This window comes from Manihot esculenta, chromosome 7 (assembly GCF_001659605.2).
Source record: "Manihot esculenta cultivar AM560-2 chromosome 7, M.esculenta_v8, whole genome shotgun sequence".
NCBI lineage: Eukaryota > Viridiplantae > Streptophyta > Magnoliopsida > Malpighiales > Euphorbiaceae > Manihot > Manihot esculenta.
In genome coordinates, this window is record NC_035167.2 from 3,700,596 (window position 1) to 3,720,157 (window position 19,562).

Below are 19,562 nucleotides of genomic sequence, written 5' to 3' on the forward strand. Positions count from 1 at the left end.
ATTTTATCTTTATAAATAAAAAATTAATAAAAAAATCAATTAAATTAAATATTTAACAAAATTTATTATTTCAAATAAAGGTATCTGTTACGATATTCAAATTTGGTTTCAGTTTATGCATAATATTGCAACTATAGCTAGGCTAGCCATGCTTGAACTACAGGCTACTGAATTCTTTGAGGATGAGCTGTTGAGCTCCATTGACTAGCCTTTTAACCACTTCACTTGCAGGCAGAATTTCATTAATAAGGCAAACACCTTGACCAGCATACATTGCCATGCTTTCTATGTCACCAGTTGCTGTCACATTCGGAACCGTGCCCCCTAAACGGCGAATCTCTTTTTCCTGTAACAGATTATAATGAAAAGTTAACACATGGAGCCTCTCGTGGAATCCATTAACAAAAATCATTACATTTTTCATTGAGCAGCTTTCAACAATAAGGATTTCGGCTGCTTCTTTATTTCCCAATTGATTGTCCTCTCTTCTCAACTTGTTTGAGAAAGGGAATTTTTAACTTGCAGAAGTGTAAAATGAAACTTCTCACCTCGCCATTTATTGTTGCATGCCCGATGACAGGTTGATTGACCTCATTCTCATGAGGTGGGAGAGATTTCCAGTCATTGAAGAAAGGTGTTACAAGAGCACGTTGCGGCGCATTAGGCCACCTGGCTCGACCAAACACATTTGTATACTCAGTTTTGTCGAGATCAACCAATTTCCTCTTGTATGTTGGATGAGCATAGCTCTCCTCAGTTGCAACAAACCTGCACATGAGTTTAATTTCTGAACTCGTAGTAATAATAATCATAAAAAATTCAACCATCTAAATTTCTCGGGCTTACCTAGACTTTTTCAGCTGATATTTACATTCAGTGAGCTATGTTTAATTAAAAGCGATTTTAAGTTGTAACATCATCGAAAGGTGAAATAATTATCCATTGTGTTGTTGATAAAAGCAAATATATAAGAAAATAACTATTTATCTTTCCCAAACTTGATGTGGCATAATTCTGAAATTGCATGACATAAACAGTGTAGGTTGGAAAGCAGGTGTAGTCAAAAGATCAATGCTTCAATCAACCTAACATCATATTCATTTCCTTCTCAAGCTTAGATGAAGCAGAGTTCAAAAACATTAATGGGCAAACTGCCAATACAACAATGTTGTTTCTTACCGGGTGCCTAGACAGACCCCTTGAGCACCAAGGGCCAGAGCAGCAACATAGCCACGCGCATCAACAATACCACCAGCAGCAATTACAGGCATATCATGATTGCCAACAAGATCAACTACTCTTGGCAACAGGGAAATTAAGCCTTCCTGAAAATACATAACCATAAAAGCACAAAATGGTCCAGTATTACTCAATCAAAATGAGCAGTAATTAGGAAAATTTTAAGAACATAAAAGCATTAATGGTGAGTTATCAAGACTAAAAATGAATAGACTTCTTGCCATCAGTGCATTATAATGATAAACTGTCTACCAAAAAGTGTTGAAGTGCAGTGGAAGGAGAGAACTCAGGTTTAATCCTTGGAGACGGCATTATTAGGAGGGGCAGCGATGAGCCCCAAGGGATTAGTCTCCAGCAATTTATCACAGATTGATTACATAAACATCAAAAAATGGCACTGCTTCCATTAGGTCAACAAATATACATGTATTTACTAAGGTTAGGACAATTTAGTCATGGGATAAAATCAGGGACATATAGGTGGCGCTCAAATTTTCTCCAATTCTTAGCAAGTTAGGAAGTTGGAAGCTTTTGAACTTTTTTCTTATCAGATTTCTTTTCTACATAAACATTTTAGCAGGCTTCTTGTTTAACTATCATGTGCCCAATTCCACAAAATAAGTTAGCTGCTTCATCCAACTAGGTCTCTACAGTAGAAATTTAAATCGATAAGATTCAGCTACATTAGTGAATCTTTTGGAGGAAGGACTTACAATAGCCTGTAACAACTACATAGGCCTATTTGGCAAAAGCTTATATAGTAGTGTTTAGTGTTTGGACTAGTTAAAACATTTTCTAGTGATTAAATAGTAGCAGATGAAAATCTAACTCCCTTGACTTTTAGCTATGGGCTGCTAAAAGTTATTAGAACAACTACTATTGCTAAAGAAGGCCATAATTTTCATTTGAATTTGGACACATAGAAGCGTACATACCTGACCAATTACATGCCCTCCAGCTTCTCTTCCTTGGACAATAATTGCATCAACACCAACACTGATGGCTTTTTTGGCATCTTCAACACTCCCAACCTCCAGTGGAAATACACGCAATTAGTTCATAACTCCAAGAAAGTCACAAGGCAAACACCCACAACTATCTTAAAATCAAACTATTTGATCTATAAAGGTCTTCAATTGCCATGTTAAAACACCCCATTTCTATTTCTTGCAATCCCGTGAAAGTTGTAATTGCTATACAATATATCCATGAATTAACCATTTCTTCTATTTATCTGTTCGGAATACGTTTTTGAAATGATTACGTGGGTAACTTATGCTTCTTCATTAAGCATATAGCCAAGATTATTGTACTCAACTTATAAACAAGCAAGGCTTCAAATAAAACGATCTGATCTGTGATGATAGCAAGTTTTTGATTCATGGGGAAGTCAATTTGCAGAAAAGAACAATAATATTGATTCAGGGTGCTCTCATTCAGTAGTTGAATGTACTAAATATGAAACATGAGTTTACAAAAGACTTACTTGGGGAACAACCTTGACTCCAGCCTGATGAGCCTTGAGCACAAGCTCCTCTGAACAGTCCCCCCAATAAACTTGCAAAACTGCAACCTTCTCATCCAGTATAGCCTTCAAATTTTCCTCGTGGGGAAATGCCAGAATAACTCCAACTCCAAAGGGTTTGTCAGTTAAAGTTCGAGTTTTTCTTATCAATCCCCGCAAGTAATCAGGTGATTCCTGTTACAAGTTCTGAGAAAATCACATTCTATACTCCTTTTCTAAAATTTCAAGTCATAGAATCTACGCTCAATTTTCTTGAAAGCAGATTATTTCAGAAAAAACACCAAATTTACCACAATAGCAACAACAATGAACAGTAGGGAAAAAAGAAGAAGAGAAATAGATACCCAATCGGGAGCTCTAAGGAAGCCAAGTCCACCAGCATTAGCCACAGCAGCTACGAGCTCAGGACCAGAAATATCAGGTCCCAAAGGTGCCTGTACAATTCCATAATCAAAACCCAAAATCCCTCTCCAACCCATTTCCTTTCTCCACTTTATCTAACTCCCAAAACGAACAAATTAAAAGATAGAAATTGCTGTAATCTTGTGAATTTGTTGTGTCTGCGGACTAAAAGCAGGCATAGAAATATATACCGAAGAGAAGAAGTGGAAGAAGAGAATTTCTCTTGCTCAAGTATGGTATGCAATTTTTTAACGGCATTGATTGACAACGTAAGGGAGGACGTGTATTTGGACTTCTTGAGTGCAGTTCGGATAATGACGAGGCTTTTCAAGTGCTGGAGAGTTAATGGACGCATGGTTTATTTAAGCGGCGGCTGATCATGGCTCCTTCCGTTCAACTGCTCCAGAGAGCAGGCAACCGCCATCGAAATTTCATATGCTGTTTTGTTTTACTCCAGTAATAAAACAATTTCATACGTAAAAATATTTATGATTAATTTATATTTATATTCAATCACTGTTTTTTTTTAAAAACATTTATGATTAATTTATATTTATATTCAATCACTTTGTTTTTTAAAAAATAAATCTATTAATTATATTAATAAAATTTCATAAATAAAAAAGATATCATTTCAAACAAAATAATATTATATTTAATAAATTCTCTACTTAAAGTATCCGTAAAATATTATTACATAAATTTATCTAATAGAAATATAATTTTAAAGTTTAATAAAAATTTATAATTATTTAAAATTAAAATCAATTCAAAAATATTTAAATGTTTAAACTATTTGTAATTAGTCTATAAGAATAAGAATGCAGTCATGAAAAAAATAAAAATTTTATCACAAAAAATAAATAATAACAGAAAACTAAAACTTCAATGATTATCAATGTATCATTACCTTTCAAAAAATCAGAAATACCACTCAAAATTTTCCGTAACAAAATAGTAGTTAATAAAATCTTGAACTTGAAATAAAACCCCATCAACTTAATAAAATTCATTGAAATTGTCCAAATTTAAAAATGACACACGAATTTAGAGGGAATGACTTTAAAATTACGAGCAAGATTGGAGGAATAAAACAAATTCGTCTTCCACAAGATGAGCTACTGAATTTTGTTTCATAATAATGAGTTCTTTATTGACCATGATTTTAGAACATTATAACTAAATGTTTAATAATAGAGTAAAATTTTTTCTAACATCAAAATTATAACTAAATAATTTAATTTAATTTAAAAATATTAATGATAAATTATAATATAATTTTTAAAATTTTATATTATTAATTAAATATATATATATTTTAATTTAAATTTTATATCAAAATTAAATATATTTTATATAATATTAAATATATGTACCGCTTTATGTAAAATTTTTCCAAGATAAAATGCATAAGTTTTACAAAGTTTAAAATTTTAAATTAATTTATAAAAGTATTTGCTTATATATTTTAAATACTATTATTTTTATACTAATCTAATATGTTTTTTTTTTCTGTAAATTTATTGCTTTACAAAATAAATACCAGTTCATAAAAATTCAAAATAAAATACAAAAATTTCTGTGAAATTTGAATTACTTTTATAAAAAATATGAAATTTAATTATAAATAAATCTAAAAATATTTATATTTTAATAAAATATTTATTATTATATACATTTTTATTATATAATTTTCTTAACATTGATTAAATTATTTTAATTTTTGTAATTTTTTATGATAAATAAAATAATCGACAATTATAACATTGGTAATTTTAAAATGTTAAAATCTTAATAAAATATTTAAATAATTAATAAAACAAATAAATGTAATTTAATTATTTATCATATAATTTAATAATATACGTATAGAACTTAAATGAACATATTTATTTTGACATAAATTTATAATATTTTAATTTAATTAAAATTTTAATTCATAATCGCCTTATTTTTACCGAGTTAGAGATGGATCGAATTTGAAAATTTTAACGTTAGTCCTAAATGTCAAGGAATTTGTAATTCTAAAATCAGGCCCGGCCCAAATCATATGCTGATTAAAATGATCGGACCAGGTAAGTATAAGAAGCCCAAAATCAAGTTGTTTTATCGGCTCGATACATAATTTATCTACTCAATTTTTCGTGATAAATTATTTTATTTATTTAGTCTCCAATTATTTATCAAAAAAATTTATATTTAAAAAATATTTATCAATAAAATAATTTATTTTTTATTATTTTTTATATTTCAAAATTTTTATTAAAATCTCTACATATAATTTTTCTGTTAAATATCACATTATACTATACAAATTTAGTCCATAATATTTGTTCTTTTATAATAATTTTATTTTTTAAATAATTTAAATTAGTTTTTTAATTCATAATTAATGAATAATAAAGCTAAAAGAATAATTATTTTATCAATAAAATAAAACTTAAAATTATTAAATTAATTTTATTAAAAATGTAGAGATTAAGTTATAATTTTTGTCAATTTTCATATAGTATTATAATGTAAATGATATTAATTAAAAAAAGAGAGAAATTATTTGGAGTCTTTCTTAGAAAAATATACTTATTTTATCTACATATATTTTGAAAATATCAATATATCTATACTGAAATTAAAATTTATGAAATTTTTTACAAATAAAATTTTTTTAATTTAAAAAATATATTAAAATATATTTAATATTGTAAATAATATATTAATTAATTTTTTTTTATTTTAAAAATTAAGTGTTGAAAAAAATTTAAAGACTAATTATTAAATTTTTTATAAATTTTATAAATATTGTTAATTTATAAAATTTTATAAATTTTCATTCTTAAAAAATTTCATAAATTTTTTTTAATAATAATTTAAATTAAAATATTTATAAATTTAAAATAATTCAATTTCTTATAGATTTGCATCCGCAAATTAGTCCACAACGACAGTGATAGGGTCGCCAAATATGTCGGCTGTTTTGACAGTTATTATGTTTAGACATTATCTGCTGCATTATTAACTTAACCTTTGCATGCATAGTAATGTCGGCAATTCACCTTCAACGGATAAAATGGGTAGGTGCGGATTTCTTTACTCTTAATTAGAATTCCTGAATTTAAATTTTAAATATGAATATTTTAAAAAAATTTTAAAATATATTATACTTTTTTAATAAACCAGCTCAGCAAATTTAAATTAATTTTTATATCGACAATCCAATCAACTCAAATTGGATTCTTGTTAATTTTTTTTTAATCGGAGAAAGGAAAAGTTTATTTTGATTTTTAAAGTATTAATTATTAGGCCTCACGGTAACACGTTTATTATATTTTAAAAAATTTATTAATTAATTTTTTTATTTATTTTATATGTTAAATATTATAAAAAATATAAAATATATGTGATATAAAAGAAATTAAACAGTAAACTTTTTAAAAATTTAAGTCATCAATTAATAAATTTTTTAAAATTATAGAGATTAAATAGTAGAATATTTAAGCCGACCCCATCCGCTTCCCTTTCGATAATTTCAAATACTCTTTGACTCTCTTTTCAAAATCCTTTTTATCTTTCCCTCACCGTACTTGTTCGCTATCGGTCTCTCGTCCGTATTTAGCCTTGGACGGAATTTACCGCCTGATTTGGGCTGCATTTTCAAACAACCCGACTCGCAGACAGCACCTCGTGGTGCGACAGGGTGCGGGCACAACGGGGTTCTCACCCTCTCCGGCGCCCCCTTCTAGGGGATTTGGGCCCGGTCCGCCGCTGAAAACGCTTCTCCAAACTATAATTCGGATGCCGAGGATGCCCGATTCTCAAGCTGGGCTCTTCCCGATTCGCTCGCCGTTACTAGGGGAATTCTGGTAAGTTTCTTTTCCTCCGCTTATTGATATGCTTAAATTTAGCGAGTGTTCCCGCCTGATTTGGGGTCGCGGTCGGAGCATTCCGTTGGGAACGCTCGGGGTTTCAGGGTCCCGTTCGGGCCGAATGGGGAGCCCGCTGGCCGACGCTCGGAGCGCACGGATGCCGAGGCACGCCTTGATGGCGCGCGTTGTAGTCCACAATCACTGCGAAGGCGTCTCCGCGAGCGTTTCTAAGGTCCGAACTTGGGCCGCCGCTGGAATCCGCGTCGGTCCGCGGCCCGAGCCGATCGGTGAACCGGCTAGTCGCGGTTCCACATCCGACCGGATGCAGAATTTTTAAAATGATAAAAATATTTTAATATATTTTTTAAAATTAAAAAATTTATATTATAAAAATTAACTAATAATTCTTTTAATTTAAATTAGAGCCGTGTAAAATTTTTCAGTCACAGAAAAACAAAGAAAGAAAGTTAATAATAATAATAATAATAATAATAATTTAAGAGAAATCCGAAATCTGCTGATAGATATATTTAAATAAATTTAAAAGATATTAAATAATATTTTTATTTAATTAATTACGTCTAATAAATCATAAATTTAAAAAAAATCACATGACGAATAAAATAAAAGATTTTGTATTATGGTGTGGATGAAATTATGAAAATATTTATGAATAAATTAATCAACTAAAAATAATTAATGTACTGGATAGCACTCCCTGTTCTTTGAAAATCACAGCATATATAATTTAATATTTTTTGCTTAAAGATGAGCCTTCTGAGATTTTTCAAACCATCAATTGGATCATTGAATATTTAAAGTTCCACTATATATATATATATATATATATATATTTTTTTTCAATTATTGTGTGCAAGTAGATTATAAAGTTTATATATTAAAATAAAAATCCTATCTTTGTTAATTGTTTATAAAATCACCAAAATAATTTTAAAACTATCTTAAATTAGATTAAAATTAAAATATGCATCCACTGATTTTTAAATCAATAATTTAGTCATTATATATTTTACTATTGAATATTAAATTCAAAAATACATACATTAAATTTGACATAATTTTGCTTGAATAGAATTTATTTTTTAATTTATACGATCAGTATTCAGTTGATTCGATTTAAAATTAAACTAAATAAATCAAAAATTAAAAGTTTTTAATATTTATGAAAATCAAACTGAATCAATTTTAGTCAAAAATAAAATTAAACTGAACCAGTCTGATTCAATTCGATTCGATTCGATTTGATTGATTTGAATTTTTAATAAATTTTTTATATTTTACATTTTATTTTAGTATTTTAAAATTTAATTAAAATATTTTAACTTAATTATAATCTAATCTCTGTATATTATTATCATTAATCAGTTTGATTTGATTTTTTCAATTCTTGTCTTATCAAAATCAAATTGAACTGAAATGACTGAAATTTTTAAAATTAAAAACCAAACCAAATCGAAATGAATAAAAAATTGAACTTAATTTTAGAATTAATTCGATTCGATCAGTTTTTTCTATTTGAACCGAATTAATTACTTTATAAAATGTTGATGTCAAAATAATGTAGATTTGAAGAGAGAAGAAAAGTCTAAGAATGTCCCCAATATTAATAATCATGAAAAGTTGAGTACAATATTCTCAGAAAGATGGATGATGATGAATCAAGAATAGCCCATCATCAGCATTTACCTATTATCCATCTTGTCCTGCATTATGCATCTAATTAAAACCTCTTACAGTCAAAACTCTTCTATCCTTATGTGTTGTACATCAGAGGTAGGTTGAGAGCTGTTCTCAACTACAGTATGGCTTCTGAGATGGTTCTCAAAAATTGACAACTTTTTTTTTTTTGGTAATGTGATGACCCATTGCCATTATTTTGATTGGAATTTTGCATACATGGAATTTATCTAAAAGATTTAAAAGCTCAGCTGCTGCATGCTGGCAAGAAAATGCCAAAATGTTATGACTTCTTCCACTTCAAGGAAATTGGCTGAATTTGGCCTGGTTCTAAGTACTACTTTATTTTTTTCAATTATTGATATAAAGCATCTGGGGTATGGCTATAGCCTTACAAGAAATTATTAGCTTAATCTCCATGATTAATTTGTCAACATTTTTTGCTTTTTTTTTTTTTTGTAAAGATAAAAAAATAATGGAGGATGTTCCCTAAGGAACTGCCAAGATTTCTTGATATGATCTTTTGGAGTTCAATTTTAAAATAATATCTGATAACCGTCAGATTTTTTTACTCCGGGCACTGGTTAGGCCCATAAGAACGGTCTGCAACTTGGAGGTCTCAAGACTTTCCGATCGAGCCCGGCCCATCCCATTCCGCTTCGAACTCCTGCTAAACCTGACAGTCAGACTGGCCCAGCCCATTCGGACCTGAGATCCGGCCTCTCCTAAAATCGGTCTTTTTCTCTTTAACCATGTCATGAGAAGAAAGGACAATAAGTCCGGTCACTTCGCAATCCTGTCTGTCCTCGCGTCGAAGGGCATTAAATGACCACCTGACATAAAAAGAGTCACCACATTATCCGTACGTACTAACCCATACGGAAGAAAAGATGGTCCTATACTAGAAAGGGTAGGGATACGCTACTGAAAAAACAGGATAAAGAGAGAGGAACACTCCTCTCTCAAAAAACACTTACAGAACGCTTTGTAAATTCTATTTTTTGGATCTCAGATTATCAATATCGATTATAATTATGTCGGTCAGACTATTCAAAATATTATTAGATTTTAATTTGAAACAAGGTAATGTGGTTTTTACGAGAGATATAAATATCACCCCTCTTAAATTAGTTTTTAAAATAAGTTAGACATGATTCAAATTTAATATGAATATCATAATATTGAAACATTTAAAGCTGAAATTTGATGAAAATAAATTAGTTATTTTCATGCAAGTTGCTTAATAATGATAATCATACAACCACAAGTCAAATAAAGTTAAGCATGAGTTGGATTAGTCCAAAATCTGTTCATATACAATTCTAAAGACAAGTTAAATCTAAGGCCCCATTTACATTTATTATGTATAGGCCCCATTACGAAATGTCCTACCTAATAATCCACCATACGACAAGTCGGCTTCCTTTGGTTGACCTTCACTTCAATATTATAATTATTATAAAAAAAAATTACTATTTAATTTTTATTATATAAAAAAATTATTATTTAATTTTTATCATATAAAAAAATTTATTATATAACTTGTATGATAATGAACATAATACCACTAAAAATTGAGAAAATTGAATATATACATTGCATCCTAATTATATAATTTTTTTAATAATTTAATTATTGTGATTAATTTACTTTGTAAATTATTTTTTTTATTAAAGTTTCTAATCGCAAGACAAACTAATTAATCAATATATAATAAGATATTCCTGAATTAATAATAATCATAAATATTTATTTTATTCTTATAATAACACAACTCGAAACATCTTATTACAATATATTATTCATTATAGGAAACCAACTTTGAAAAAGTAATTTAAAAAATAGAAAAATATTTTTTAAACATAAGATCATATTTTCCGTACAGGTAGAAAATATTATAATGTTTATCAAGATTCCTATATATTTATTATTTATTATTTATTATCATGCTTGCAGCTGAGTAGAGATTGTACTTTAAAAGCATATCTTTATGATATTATAACTCATAATATCTAATTAATAAATCAATCATTTATTAAAAAAAATTAATTTAACAGTGTTATGATTATTTTGAAGATCAATTTATGATTAAATTAAATTTTAAAGAAAATTAAAAAAAATTATGAAAGAAAGAGGAAATTTTATTAGAACATCATGACATTATTCATCCAATAGTTGATATCGTCTGCAAGATCTTTTGACTCTTTAAAGTTTAATCACTGATAATTTACAAAGACATCGTGGTGTCTCGTTTAAAAATTACTCCGATACAAAAATTAATAATTTAGATAATGTGATGAGTAAAATATATATTGATGATTTGATATTTAATAGAGGGTAGGATTAGAGTTTTGTGTATAAATTTGATTTGAATAATTCATTCTTTTTACTATTTTTTTTTCTTATCGTTTTGTGACGTGTAATCGTCACCCAATATAGTACTACATGCTGTTATTATGTTGAGTTTTACATCCATCATTTTCTCTATTGTCAAATGGTTATTTAATTCATTTCGACGCTTAAATTGGCACGATTCCGAACATGCGTGATCTGTTGTTTCATTGACCTATTAAATTAGTTGAACTGGATCCCTTTCTATTGGCCAGATCGATTCGCATGAGACCCAATGTCATATTCATAAGAGTGGACTGACGTGTTAGGCTGCTTAATCTTTTTTCATGGGTCCAGTAGTGGCATGATTATCTAAAATCCATCGGTTATCATTTATAATACTGCTATGAATGTTAAGAATTGTGTACTTTAAATATTAATCTTTAATTTATTTTATACTATAAGAAGATAAAGTTAATAATCCTTTTTTTTATGAAATTTAAAATTATTAGTTAGTGGATAAAAAATAATGTGATTATTTAGATTTTTTTAATCGTACGGTAATAGTCACTAATGGTTAAAAGATAATAGTCGAGTCTACTTTCAATAAGTGAGTATCGACTATCATAAATCATAAAAATCAGAGCCGACCGCATAAATTAGGGCAACCATATCACTACATTGACTAAGTTAAAGCGAGTATTAAAATATTGAGTCTTGTCTATATCATAATCAAAGAGTCCATAAATCTTTTTTAGATAGATGAGTATCGAGTCATATCAGACATACACATTACCTTCATTTTATGGGTGGAGGTAGGGTCAATTGAAATTTTACCGGACTAATTAATATAACAACTTGTTAAAAATAAAGAAAATTAAAATTATATGCTATTTAATTCAGAATAAATTAGGTAAAGAATCTAAAATATTGATTTGATACTTTATCTATCTTAAAATTAATATTTTTCAAATTATATAAAATTAATTGATGACTACATATACTAATTGGATTTTGATTTGCTACCAATAATTTAGAGATTATATATATGGTGTATGTAGATTGTCTTTTCCTTATCCTAACTCTCATGAATAATTGGGAAATTATGAGAAAAATAATGAAAATTAATTAGAATATATAGTTGGTGGACTATATTTTCATAAGAGTTGGCTTAGGAATTGGCCAAACCTTTAATAAATGACCTACTCTCTCCTCTCAATTCCCGTTGGGTCTGCATTTGAGGTGCATTACATCTTTCCCATTTATGATTTTCATTCCTGATATTCTCGTTTATTTTATTAAAAAAAATACTTATAAATTTAATATAATTTTAATTTTTAAAATAAAAATTTTTTAAATTAAAACCAATTGAATTTTCATTATAAATAAGAGAATTGATAGAAAATAAAATAATTAAATTTAAATTTTATAAAATTTTTTATTCTAATATATATATATATATATATATATATATTAAAAATATAAATTTTTTCTCTCTATTTGCTACCATATAACGTCTATTATTTTTATACCATAATTAAGAAAACAGTAAAAATAACTTTAATTATAATAAAATGTTAATTACTTTAATTAAATTATCTTTCATTGTGGAATGGCATGAGTTTTTTTTTAATTGAAATTTTAAATTTAAACTCTAAATATAAAATATTTTTAAAAATTTGAAAAAAAAAGCACTTTATTCAATAAATCTGGTCGTTGTGAATACGGATTAATCGAACTAATAAATTTTTGACATCAAATAATTTATACCAAAAAAACTATCCTCCATCGCATGTAATTACAATCCAATTTTGCTAATTCTCCCTTCATCAATTTACTATTGAGGTGAAAGTTGGTTTTAGAAAATTATAGAAATAATTATTTAATAAATATAAAAATAAAGTAAAAAAAATTAATTAAAATTCATTAACCTTCACAAAATAACAAATAATTTTGTCATTTTTGACTTATAAAGAGTAAATGGACTAAGCTCAGTAAAAAAAAAAAACCATTTGAATGTATTTGCTAAATAAATTAAATTTAAATTTATTAATATTTAATTTAATTTAAAATAAATAAAATTTAAAAAGATTATAATTATATTAAATATAATGTTAAATTTGAGTCCGACTAAGTGATTTGAAAAATTACCTTCAAGGAGAGAGTGTAAACTCTTATAAGCGGTGTATTATTTTTAGAATTTATATTCTAAACTGGTGATTTTGTTTGTTTCATGAAAAATATATTTTAAAGAAATATTTTATATATTTTTTAATGATTAGAGCACTTAAAATTTATTTTAAAAAAATATTTTTGTGATTAAAGAAAAAAATCATTTTAAAAAAAATGATTTTCTGTACATTAGAATTTTTATTAAGATTTTTATATATAAATTTATTAATAAATTTTATTTTTAAATTAAAATTAAATAATAAAAAATAAATTAATTCATTTTCACATAAAATATTTTTTATAAAAAATATTTTTTAAATATATATTATTTTCTTTAAATAAATGGAGTTTAAATTTTAGTTCTTTTATATTTCTTTATATTAGGAATTTAGTGAATAAATTATTATTTAAGATAATCTATAATTTAGAATGAATATAAAAGAAAAATAAAATTTATTTTTATGAAAAAGAAAGAGTAAAATAGTAAAATTTGATTTTGCTTTTATAATAAAGTAAAAAAAGTGAACTTAAAATCACCATTATTAAACGCATCACGGACGTCTGAATTGTGAATGGAAAGAGTTATTGAGAAACAATAAATCCAAAATGGAAAAGTGAAGAGAAGAAAGAGGAAGCTATGACACAAGCAAAGCAAAGCAACTTTAAATTAAATCTCACCACATGTGTAAAAAAGAAACAAGGTAAATAATAAATTATCAAAGGGCTAAGCTATAGTTGAAGTTATGGCTATGTGGTCCCAATTGGGTAAATTTTGTACGCATACACAACGTGTCACAAATGTGCATTAATTCTGCAAAAGGGACACTTTGTATATTGTAGGGTATGACCCAAGCCATCTCTCTCTCTCTCTAAATAGTTAGATTTTAAAAATCGTACAAAATTTGTTAATAATAATAAAAATTAAATTATAAAATTTTTTTAATTATTTTTTATTTTTAATATAAAAATAATAAAATTTTAAACTCGAGTATTTTTATTTAATCGTTTAATACTATTCACATTTATTTTAAGAATGAAAAAGATTACCAGGCTATCAATTATATTCAGATTTTATATCTCATACGATTAAAAACAGAAAGTGTTGGGTATGGGCATGTTGAGCGTGTCAAAAATCAAACCACATACATAACCATGCATGCTTCATGTTGTTGTTGAATTATTATGTAGGTTGTTTTTGTCGTTTTACAATATATTCCATGTCGTATTCTAAAGCCAAAACAAAAATTTCAAAATATTGTGAGTGTTTCATCCGTCCGTCCATCCATCCATCAACAACATGCCATATGATTGCTACATTTGTACAGATTCATTCATACAAACATCACCAAAACCTACCACATCTCTTTCTCTCACAAAGCCAATCAAGGTTGACCAATGGTTTTTCACCTTTTCTCATACTCAGAAAAAAAATTATATATATATATATTATCTTATATTTTTTTATTTTTGTGTATTCAAATGAAAATTATAAAATAATAAGTAAAAAATATTTTCACTTTTTTGCCCTTTTCCTCTCGAAATTTTCCCGACCAAGGTGTCGCTCTCTTTGCTTTTATTGTACTTGTGACCTGATTAAGGACACAAATACTTGGAGGGCACGCCTTAATTTGCGTATATGCATGCATGCTTATCCTCTGATTTTCATATGAATCTTGTACACCCGAATCCACGGTGGGCCATAAATTCATTCCTCCATAAATCTAACACGTGTTAAAGGCCAACATTCCCACTAAATTTTGATACAAACACCGGCAACAAGAATCTCAATAATTTTCATAAATTACCGGATGTACTTATCCTGTTAATAAATAAATAAATAAATAATATAATATCCGTCCAATCATATAATAATAAGTCTATTTATTTTTTAAATAAATTCTAAAAATATTAATATGATAAGATAATAAATTTTATATTATTTTAATATTTTTAGCATTCATTTTTTTATTATTTGATTATTATTAAAATTAATAAATTTTACTTTTCAATAAATTAACATGCCAAAGTAACCCGGTCCTACATACCAATAATAATAACAAAATCAGCCAATTTTGACCCTCACCTTGTCCCCTTCCTCTACTAACTTTCACGTGAAACATTACTCTTCTTATTCTCCCCTCGCTTTTTTTAACCTTTTTCTTTGTTTTCTTTTTTGCCTTTTTTTTAAAAAGAAATATAAATAAGATAAGCATGATTTCGTTTATTTTATTCCTTATTTTTTTCATATAAAATTTTCAAAAACATCTAAATACTAAATTTTAAAAATATATTTCATCCGTAATTTTTGTAAATTTTATATTTTTTTATATATATTAAAAAAATTATTTTTATTAATTTTAAGTGATATTTATATTAAATATATTAAATTTTATTAAATATTAAAATATATTTTAAAAATAAAATAAAATTATAATAGTCAATTTATATTTTATTTTAATGTATAAAAATAAATAATAATTTTAAATAATTAAAAAAAATAAAAATTATGAGACCAACAGAATAATAAATATTCAATTTTTAAAATATTATAAATTTATTTTAATTCAAATTCAGCTTATATTGCATATTATAATTTGTAGTAGATTGATAAGATTTTTTTTACTGCCCCAAAATTTTATTATTTATTGTTTTTCATTAATAAATACTGATAAATAGTAAATATAAGCTAAAAATATAAAGATCAGATAGAATATTAAAAAAAAAAAGTTAAACAACTTATTTAATATCTTTTTAGAATTTAAAATAATAAATTATTATAATTTTATAAAATTAATTAGTTTATTTTTATTTCAAAATTAATCAATTAAAATATTTTTATATTTTATAAAATTTAACTCTTTAATTTTTGCTAAAAATAATCATTTGTGTTAAATTATTTATATTATTATCTATTTAATTTTTATAATTTTAATTTCTATATTATTTAATTCTTATAATTTTAAATATTTATATTATTTTTTATTAAAATTAAATAATTAAAATAATAATTTTTTAATAAATAATTAAATAATTTAATTTATAAAATATAAATACATTTTAAGTGAATAATTTTGAAATAAAATGAAGTAGTGAATTTTTTAAAATTACAGGGATCTAATGGTAATTCTACCAACTTGTAAACTGAAATAAGAAAAGTCACGTGTGGCAATTGAAGGAGAGTCGGCACCGGCCCCATAATGGAGTGGCGTGTTGGGGAATTTTACAAAACCCTAAACGCGAAAAAGGCTGTTTTTGGAGAATTCCTATGGTTTTGCTGGGACCGCCGCAGCCTTTTCGCTTCTTCTTTCGACACCGCGCCAAGAGCCTCACAGGCAGCTTCCTCACCACCCACGCTCACACTCCCTTCTTCCTTTTATTTTATTTTCTTTTTTCTTTTTTTTGAAAAAAATAAAAATAAAAGAGCAATCACCAACTCATTCGAAGGTGCAAACTAATTTAAAATTTATTTTAAAAAAGTAATTTTCAATTTTTAAAATTTTTATTCTATCTAATTTTACCCATCTGATGCGCAGGTTCATTGTGGCTCGGAAGTTAAACATCTTCATGATTTAAAAAAATTAAATTTATCTCTGAAAATGATTAAACTATTAAATTTTAATTTTATTATTGAATTATTATTAAAAAATCAAATAGAATTATTATATGTCCTATTTTAAATATAAAATACACCTTATTCAATTTATTTTACTTTATTTAAATTTATATAACTATTTAATAATAATTTAGAAATAAATTTAAAAAATTAAAATTTAATATTTTAATTTATCTTATAAATTAGAAATAAATTTTATTTATTTGACTTTCTATTAAATAAAAATGGATATAATTTCACACATTTAATAGGTAAATTTTATAATTTTAAAATTTAATTATTTCAAATTTTAAACTTTCCCCCAAATTTTTACTGTTGAATTCACCGAACCCCATCGCAAGCCATTAAATACGAATATAGAGTGGGAGTAGCTAGAGTCACCTGCTACAGCTGACAGGCAGAGAGCATCGGGAACGCAGCTGAGGCAGCTACACACGAAAAAAACATAAACATTGTGCGTCACGCGTACTCTAAAATAATCCAAAACTCCAAATCCTTGAAACGCTGTCCTTTGCTTCCTCTCTCTTTAGTCCTCGAACACTGCACCTTACAAAATAGCTGACGTCATAAAAACTCCTCTTCCTGTGGGTCCCCCCACTCTTCTCTACCTCCAATTATGCAGTAGCTTTGGTAGTCTCTCGTCATACCTTAGCCTCTACCAATTTGAGATAATAGAAGACTACGTGGTCCCCTTCCCCTAGTTTCTGGATGCAACGGTTCTTGATGGATCGTTGATCAACGGTGGTGATCTTCTTTCTGATGGTGTACTGTTCACTTTGATTGAATTTAAATTAATTTAATAAATAAGATTTTTTTTTTAAATTTCCAAAAAAAAATAAAAATGAAAAATACACCAGAGGCACAGAGTTACACGCACGCTGATCACTCACATCGACATCTCGCTTCCATGCAAATGCAATGAGCCTGAACCCTAATGTCACCATCAAACCCTCAAAAACCCTTCCCCGACCGGAAAATTATAGACTATAGACTGCCACGTAACCTTTCAAGAACCTTACAGCCTGGCAAAGACTCCTTCTACACTTGCTACCCAATCATGTCTTTCCACCTGGATTTTCTTGATGTTGACACAATTCCCTTGCCAGCTGTCTCCTCTTTCTCTTCCTCCCATATAAATACCTCCCTCGCCCAATTTCTCATCCATCTCTCTCTTTCTCAGTTTCCTTCTCTGACTTGACTGCCCTTATCCATGGCTTCTATTTACCATTTTGCCACTCTTCTTCTCTTCTGTTTTATCCATCCTTTGCTTGCTGCTTTAGTTCAAGAACAACCTCTGGTGCTCAAGTACCACAACGGCGTTCTCTTGAAGGGAGACGTCACCGTTAATTTGATCTGGTATGGGAAATTTACTCCTATCCAACGGTCCATAATCGTTGATTTCATCAGTTCTTTGAACTCCAACCGAGCGCCACTTCCCTCCACATCCTCTTGGTGGAAGACTACAGAGAAGTATCGTCTCGGTTCTTGCTCTCTGAACGTTGGTCGTCAAATTCTCCACGAGGAGTACACTCTTGGAAAAGTCCTCAAGACTAACCATTTACTTGCTTTGGCTTCGAAAACTAACTTCGCGATCGACTCCATCAACGTCGTTTTGACGGCGAAGGACGTCGCCGTTGATGGGTTTTGCATGAGCAGGTGTGGTACTCACGGGTCATCTCGCGGGTCGGTTCGGGGTACATACATCTGGGTTGGAAACTCGGAGACTCAATGTCCAGGCCAATGCGCCTGGCCTTTCCATCAGCCTATTTATGGGCCACAGACTCCACCGTTAGTTGCGCCTAACGGAGACGTCGGAGTTGACGGCATGATCATAAACTTGGCTACACTCTTAGCGAACACCGTTACTAATCCTTTTAACAGCGGTTACTTCCAGGGTCCACCCACTGCTCCTCTAGAGGCAGTATCCGCTTGCACTGGTATGTTCGGGTCGGGGTCATACCCGGGATATCCGGGTAAGGTATTGGTGGACAAGGCCACGGGGGCAAGCTACAATGCGCACGGTGTGAATGGACGCAAGTATCTGTTACCCGCTATGTGGGATCCTCAAACAAGTGCATGCAAAACACTTGTGTGATGAGGACACGTGGCAAGGAATGAAAACGTGGCGGAAATCTATGTAGTGTAACGTAGATATACGGGGGAGGGTCGGTGGTGGGAGGCGAGGATGTGGGATATAGTTGTGTTTTTGGGATTTTAATATTTTGCACTTTGTACTGTCTAGACTTGGATGGCTTGTCGTCTTGCGTGACGTGTAAATTAAAAATTGTGGAAGTAGAAAAAGGTAAAAATTAATAAAAAAATGAGTACAATATTATAATGTTGAGAATGAGAATGGAAACGGAGGATTTCTGATATTGGTAGTGCTGGGGCTTGGGAGACCATGATGGGTTGGGTTGGTTTAACTTTCTGATGATGAGCTGATGGGGACGATGTGACCCACCAGCGAATCATGGTTTGAGGATAAGAACAAGACTGGGCATTTCTTTTTATTTTTGGTGTAAATACGCCCGTGAACCTTCCCTTGGAAGGAAAGCCCTCGTGCTGATCTGGGATTTTTCTTTTAAATGCTCGAGTATTAAATTTTAGAATTAGCCAAGTTCACTTTCCCAATGCTGCCATAAAGCTACGTTAAAGTAAAGTGAGAAGTAGACCATCTGAAGCACGTAAGGAAGACATCGACGTCGCCTGAAAGATTGAT

At 28.5% G+C, this 19,562-nt stretch overlaps 2 protein-coding genes across 2 annotated transcripts; one reads left to right on the forward strand and one right to left on the reverse strand.

Annotated features, from left to right (window-relative positions):
- Positions 1–39: 39 nt before the first annotated feature.
- On the reverse strand, positions 40–3,618 carry LOC110618476 ((3aS,4S,5R,7aS)-5-hydroxy-7a-methyl-1-oxo-octahydro-1H-indene-4-carboxyl-CoA dehydrogenase). Its single transcript, XM_021761612.2, has 6 exons — positions 3,109–3,618; positions 2,726–2,938; positions 2,175–2,270; positions 1,180–1,325; positions 549–768; positions 40–346 (listed from the first exon to the last, which is right to left on the reverse strand). The coding sequence occupies exons 1-6, from the start codon at positions 3,241–3,243 to the stop codon at positions 158–160; spliced, it is 999 nt and encodes a 332-aa protein (XP_021617304.1). The 5' UTR covers positions 3,244–3,618; the 3' UTR covers positions 40–157.
- Positions 3,619–17,996: 14,378 nt separating this feature from the next.
- Positions 17,997–19,218, forward strand: LOC110618871 (protein EXORDIUM-like 2). The gene has a single exon (XM_021762144.1). The coding sequence runs from the start codon at positions 18,054–18,056 to the stop codon at positions 18,936–18,938; it is 885 nt and encodes a 294-aa protein (XP_021617836.1). The 5' UTR covers positions 17,997–18,053; the 3' UTR covers positions 18,939–19,218.
- Positions 19,219–19,562: the final 344 nt, after the last annotated feature.